The following is a 6,420-nucleotide window of genomic DNA, read 5'->3' as shown; positions in this document are numbered from 1 at the left end:
AGAAAAACTCTACAAATTCTATAAAGGAAAAACCACCGCAGAAATTCAAGTTGCTGTGGAAGAATGGACAGATGAGGAAGAATACGAGGCTATGGATAAGATTATTAGTGACACTCAGGAGAATAAAGAAATTCGAAATGCAGTCTTGAGTTATATTAGAGGTTTAACGTAAACTTTTTTAATAAAAAAAAAAAAAATATAATAAAGAATAAAAAATATCTTGGTTTCGTATGATGTTGTAAAGGTGTTTGGTGGTTTATTCACTATGATACTTTTATTACTGAGTTGAAACTGAAAAAAAAAAAAAAACTGAGTCAGAGGTGCCCAGGGACATCGCCCCTTGGCCTTGTAGCATCGGCTATCAGCCTTAAGCTACATGCTGCTTTTGGGGGGCTTTCTACCCTGGGCAACGAGGAGCGATCACCCCTTGCTGCAGTGAGAACCCTAACTCGTGGGGGAAACTGCGAGCATTCCTAAGATGGCTACGAGTGAGGATTCGGTTCCAGTCTTCGTGAGAGTCAGGAATTCGATCAGAATCGTTGCTGTGGATCCTTCGAACGCCGAGCAGAATCTGAAGTATGTGGTGCAGAAGGTTCTAGAGGAATTTGGCAGAGTCTCCAGGAGGGAAATTCTCGCTATTCAAGACTACCCGAAGAGAGGAGTGTATGATGTTACCTTCGATGGAGAGGGAGTCTTTCGGAGCTTCATGAGTATCCTGGAGGGAAACTTGGCTGATCCGAGATTGGAAGGATTTAAAGTTTTCCCACATTTTGCTGAAGAAGAAGTGTGACATAACAAACTGTATAAGTTGGATGAAACCATGAGATATTACTGTTTATGCTGAAATGTACCCCCTGCCCCCTCCTACCTGTTATAGCAAATGCATTGTGTAGGTTAATCTCATCTAGGTGTGTATTGTGTGTAGCCAGCCGGCTCTGTCTGGCCCTCCCCATGTAAGTGCCCCTATTGTGAGGGCACACAGAGCCAGACCCCATAGTGACACAATACACATAGTTACCCCTTGTGAGAGCAGTGCTCTGTCTAGTAAATGCAAAAGACTGAACTGGGCATGCTCCCTAGGTGGCTTCCCATAGGCCCAGTGGGATTAGCTATGATTGGCCCTCTGGAAGCTGCCTTTGGGTTGGCAGAAGGAGTCAAATCCTGTTTTGGTTTTAGGACAGGGGCTGTTCCCTTTCTGGCTACAAAGGTGGCTACCAAGAGTTCCAAGGAGCCTTTTGTCTGGGGTGTAACCTTAGCTACGGCAGGACCCCCTCCCCTGTGTTCCCTGGAATCTACCTTAGCTGCGGCAAGAAGATTCCCCCCAACTGTGTGTATTTCCCTATTCCCTAAGGAACAAGAGTGCAGGCTGGCTACCACCTACTGGCTTATGGGAACCTGCTGATGGCTACTTGCCATTTCTCCAATAAATGCCTCATCCTGTGATACCAACTGTTTGCTCTTTGGGTCCTGCCCTATGTCTGGGAACTCACGGCCCTGAGGTTGTGACATAATTTGGTGGCAAGCAGTGGCATAGGATCCCAGGACCCAAAAGGCACCATGAGCACCCCACCTGGATTCTATGCTGACCCATTGGATCTCTTCGCTTGCATGGATTACTCCTGGACTCCAGAGATCCCTACTGATCCCAGAGAGAGGACCCTGTTCTGGCTGAGATGTGAGTCACTGGGACTATCTGGGGATGAGGGGCTGGCATATGGAGTAGGGCAGTTAGTGGCAGGAGAGGCAGACCTGGAGGATGGGTACTATGTTCTGCAGCGCACCATGCACCAACCAGGTGGGAGATATTGGCACAGTCCCTATACAGTGCTCCCGCTTCCCTGTAGCTTGGCGGAATGGCACGGCCAATGGGAGAGGCTGAATTTCTGTGACTATAGCACCTTTGTGGGTAACCCAGAGGGGGAATTCCATACCCTCTATGCACAGCGCTTCTTTTATATAGGAATGAATGATACAGAGGAACGGAGGGACTGGCTTGCTGACCTGGTGTATCAGGAACTGGAATTGATAAAAGAGTATGGAAGTATCCAGGAATTGGAAAACCAACGCAAGGAAGCACTGAGGGTATGTGCACCATCTTTTTGTGGTTTTCAGCAGGCACAGCCATGTCTTGGTACTGTAGGTCCAAAAGACTTTCACTTACCCCCCAGTACAGTCAGTGCCGGGGTGGGGGAGGAACAAAAAGCTTCCCAAACAACTTTATTTTGGTCCCCAAGTGAAATCCCTGTTTGTACGGAGTTCAGTGGTTGCGTTGCCCCTGTGCTGGCAGAACCGGAGAGTGGGCGCTGCCACTTTAAAGGCTTGGCAGAGGCTGAGGCCTCCCCGAGTGAAAACCCTGTTTGTTTAGAGTTCAGTGGTTGTGTTACCCCTGTGCTGGTAGAACCAGAGAGTGGGTGCTGCCACTTTAAAGGCTTGGCAGAGGCTGAGGCCTCCCCAAGTGAAATCCCAGTCTGTATGGAGTCCAGTGGTTGTGTTACCCCTGGGCTGGCAGAACCGGAGAGTGGGTGCTGCCACTTTAAAGGCTTGGCAGAGGCTGAGGCCTCCCCAAGTGAAATCCCTAATTGTGTGGAGCCTGGAGCTGCTCAGTTTGAAAAAAGCTCCAAGGAGGGAAGAGATGAGGATTCCCCACTACCTGAGTTGTTGCTGGCTGGAGAGGACCAGGAACAGGACCAAGAGGAAAGCATTGCTCAGGATTCCCCAATGTCTATCAGAGCAGTCAGTTCTGGGAATGGAGTAAGGGGCACCCGAAAAGCACAACGTGTAACCAGGGCAGTTGTTCCGGAAACCCCCTCTGGCAGACAACAAGGCCAGAGAATTACCCCACAGAGAAATAAAACACTGGTGAGTCCCCGTGCTGTCCCTACAATATCTCCCAGATGGAGGGGTCCCCCATTGTGTAATGTTACAGGGACCGGGGCCTTGAGAGAGGTTGGGTGGAACTTAGAATTAAAGAAAAGACAGGGGGATAAACATTTGTCTAATACTCTTTGGGGTCCACTGGTCATTGGGGTCACTTGAAGATGAGTCACCTTGGCCTGACTGCTTGGGGGGGGATACAGACTGTACCACCTGGGATTGTTCCCTTCTCCCTGGAAGGCCCCTTTATTGTCCTGGAGGCCAGAACTGTGACATTACAGGGTCGCCCATATGGAGGAGAGAGGGTTAATGACGGCCGCCCTGAAATATCCCTCTTAGATCCTGTGGGTTCTGTTTACACCTCATCTTGTTATTCCTGTTTTGCCAATATGCCCCCCCCCAAGGAACTAAAGACTTTTGCTAAGTGACTTTGGGAAACTGCACCAACTGCTGCCCCCTACTGTGTGTAAGGGGCCCAGCCACTAAGGGCTGTCTGGGAGGGGGAGAGAATACAGTAACTCTGGGACAGATACAAATTAGGACTCTAAAGTAACATTTTCCTTTCTTATTATGGATATTTTGCCTTATGGGAATTGGCTAGTGAGGCTGCTGGGAACCTGTGTAGGCCCCCAGCAGGCTCACTATTTGGGAAGGGGGAGAAATGTGACATAACAAGCTGTATAAGTTGGATGAAACCAAGAGATATTTCTGTTTATGCTGAAATGTACCCCCTGCCCCCCCCTACCTGTTGTAGCAAATGCATTGTGTAGGTTAATCTCATCTAGGTGTGTATTGTGTGTAGCCAGCCGGCTCTGTCTGGCCCTCCCCATGTAATTGCCCCTATTGTGAGGGCACACAGAGCCAGACCCCATAGTGACACAATACACATAGTTACCCCTTGTGAGAGCAGTGCTCTGTCTAGTAAATGCAAAAGACTGAACTGGGCATGCTCCCTAGGTGGCTTCCCATAGGCCCAGTGGGATTAGCTATGATTGGCCCCTCTGGAAGCTGCCTTTGGGTTGGCAGAAGGAGTCAAATCCTGTTTTGGTTTTACGACAGGGGCTGTTCCCTTTCTGGCTACAAAGGTGGCTGCCAAGAGTTCCAAGGAGCCTTTTGTCTGGGGTGTAACCTTAGCTACGGCAGGACCCCCTCCCCTGTGTTCCCTGGAATCTACCTTAGCTGCGGCAAGAAGATTCCCCCAACTGTGTGTATTTCCCTATTCCCTAAGGAACAAGAGTGCAGGCTGGCTACCACCTACTGGCTTATGGGAACCTGCTGATGGCTACTTGCCATTTCTCCAATAAATGCCTCATCCTGTGATACCAACTGTTTGCTCTTTGGGTCCTGCCCTATGTCTGGGAACTCACGGCCCTGAGGTTGTGACAAGAAGTCTTCTTGGTGGTGAAATCTTATTCACCGTTCGTGCCGCTAAAAAAGATTGAAGGTACTGTACTGTACATTGGCACTGTACATTGGCAGGTACTGTAAAAAGCTTTCTTTTGCAGGTAAAATTTTGAATGAGTTGGGCATTTGGACTTCCAAGTACCGTTTTAAAGCAGTCTTTGAGAAAAAGGGTATGTATCCCCCTGCAAGATTCCGGCTGGGTACGGTAAATATCGATTGCTTTTTCAGTGGGATGCCAGATTTCTGCAAACGGTGTCGGCAGTACGGTCATGTTACAGACGGTTGTGTTCTGTGTCCAAATTGTGGTAAGGAAGGCCATGAGGTTGTGAACTGTTCTCTTTCGAGAAAATGTCATTTTTGCCTACAGGAAGGACATTTATATTCAAAGTGTCCGCAGAGGAAAGATAAACCTGAAAAGATTGTAAAACCTGCTGGTAAGTTAACTATTGTAGAATCAGTGACCTCTGGAGAGGAGTCGGAGCTAAGACAAGTTTCACAGGAGGGCCCTACTGTGAAGCGTACAAAGAAAGAGGAAAAGACAAAGGAAGATGGAAGTTCTGGAAGCAGTAGAGTAAGTACGCCTGCTAAATCTAGTAAATCTGTTTCTAAGTCTGTTTCTAAGTCTCTTTCTAAAGGTGAAAAGTTGTATCAGTATTACAAGGACAAGCCAGACAGAGAAGTTCGAGAGTTTTTTGAAGAATGGTCGGATGAAGAGGATTTTGATAGAATTAAAGGACAAATGAAAGGACTGACTCAAAATGAAATAAGGGAAATGGTACTGGGTCATATTAGGAATTTAAAGTAATTTTAAAATTTAAAAATAACAAAAAATTTAATAAAATTTAAAAATTGGTTTTTCTGTGATGTTGTAAAGTAATCAGTGGGTTTTCCTACGAAGTTGCTTTATTACTGAGTTAAAACCCTCTCCCTATGCTAATGCCGAGGCAGCAGAAAGTAGAGGGCGCCACGGATTGCTAGCCAGTGATCGCTTTTCGGCCTTTTGGCTCAGACCAAGTGTAGGACTGAGTCATTGGGTGCTGAAGGACACCTCTCCTCGGCCTTTGGGCATCGGTGGGTAACACCACCTTAAAGGACAACTAAAGCCTAAAAAAGAATATGGCTAGAAATGTTTAGCTATGTGTTTTGGGCCCCTGTACCAGCCCAAAATCCCCAAAGCTCTATAGAAATAAAGATTCATGCCCCTGAAGATGCCCACAGTAGCTCTCCCTCTTTTGCCTTGCCCAACTACTGCACATGCTCAGTCTGCTCTTGACTGATGTCAGTGACCTGAGCTTAGGGATCGACTCACAATATTTTTCTTTCCCCTGCCAGCTTGGTCTGGTCATTATTAAACATGCATACTAGCCAACCAATCACAGTCCTGTCTGGCTGCTCTCTTAAAAACTAAAGGCCTTTTGAGCTTGGGGTGAGACTTTAGCTGAATCCTTAGTGTGGCTTCTCTTTCCCCCTTGTAATGATCCCAAATACTGAGCTGTGTAACAAATATAAGTTACAAAGGTTGGAAACAGAGGCAGAAGCTGAGACAAAAGTTCCAGTCACTTTGCTGTTACAAACAGCCCCTCTGGGAATAAACTTTCCCATTGTAAAGGTTTCTCTGTATGTAACACAGTGAGTGTATCTGCCCCTTACACTCCCCCCCAGGGCTAAGGTACAGAATATTACTCACTTTAGTGCCCATCAGCCCAATAACTTCTCTGTATGTAACACAGTGAGTGTATCTGCCCCTTACACTCCCCCCCAGGGCTAAGGTACAGAATATTATTCACTTTAGTGCCCATCAGCCCAATAACTTCTCTGTATGTAACACAGTGAGTGTATCTGCCCCTTACACTCCCCCCCAGGGCTAAGGTACAGAATATTATTCACTTTAGTGCCCATCAGCCCAATAACTTCTCTGTATGTAACACAGTGAGTGTATCTGCCCCTTACACTCCCTCCCCCCCCCCCCAGGGCTAAGGTACAGAATATTATTCACTTTAGTGCCCATCAGCCCAATAACTTCTCTGTATGTAACACAGTGACTGTATCTGCCCCTTACACCCCCCCAGGGCTAAGGTACAGAATATTACTCACTTTAGTGCCCATCAGCCCAATAACTTCTCTGTATGTAACACAGTGAGT

At 47.2% G+C, this 6,420-nt stretch overlaps 1 protein-coding gene across 1 annotated transcript; it reads left to right on the top strand.

Moving 5' to 3' along the window:
* The first annotated feature begins 1,434 nt into the window (after nt 1-1,434).
* LOC105945821 lies at nt 1,435-3,490 on the top strand. Its single transcript, XM_031896385.1, has one exon. It carries the CDS (start codon nt 1,558-1,560, stop codon nt 3,034-3,036), a length of 1,479 nt encoding a protein of 492 aa, XP_031752245.1. The 5' UTR covers nt 1,435-1,557; the 3' UTR covers nt 3,037-3,490.
* The last annotated feature ends 2,930 nt before the right edge of the window (nt 3,491-6,420 follow it).

The sequence above is a fragment of the Xenopus tropicalis genome, chromosome 2 (assembly GCF_000004195.4).
Source record: "Xenopus tropicalis strain Nigerian chromosome 2, UCB_Xtro_10.0, whole genome shotgun sequence".
Lineage (NCBI taxonomy): Eukaryota > Metazoa > Chordata > Amphibia > Anura > Pipidae > Xenopus > Xenopus tropicalis.
Note: the sequence above shows the minus strand (reverse complement) of the source record. Positions and strands in the feature narration are given on the sequence as shown.

Bases quoted from the DNA above. Each gene is read 5' to 3' on its own strand.
- LOC105945821 (XM_031896385.1), top strand. From the start codon at position 1,558: ATGAGCACCCCACCTGGATTCTATGCTGACCCATTGGATCTCTTCGCT.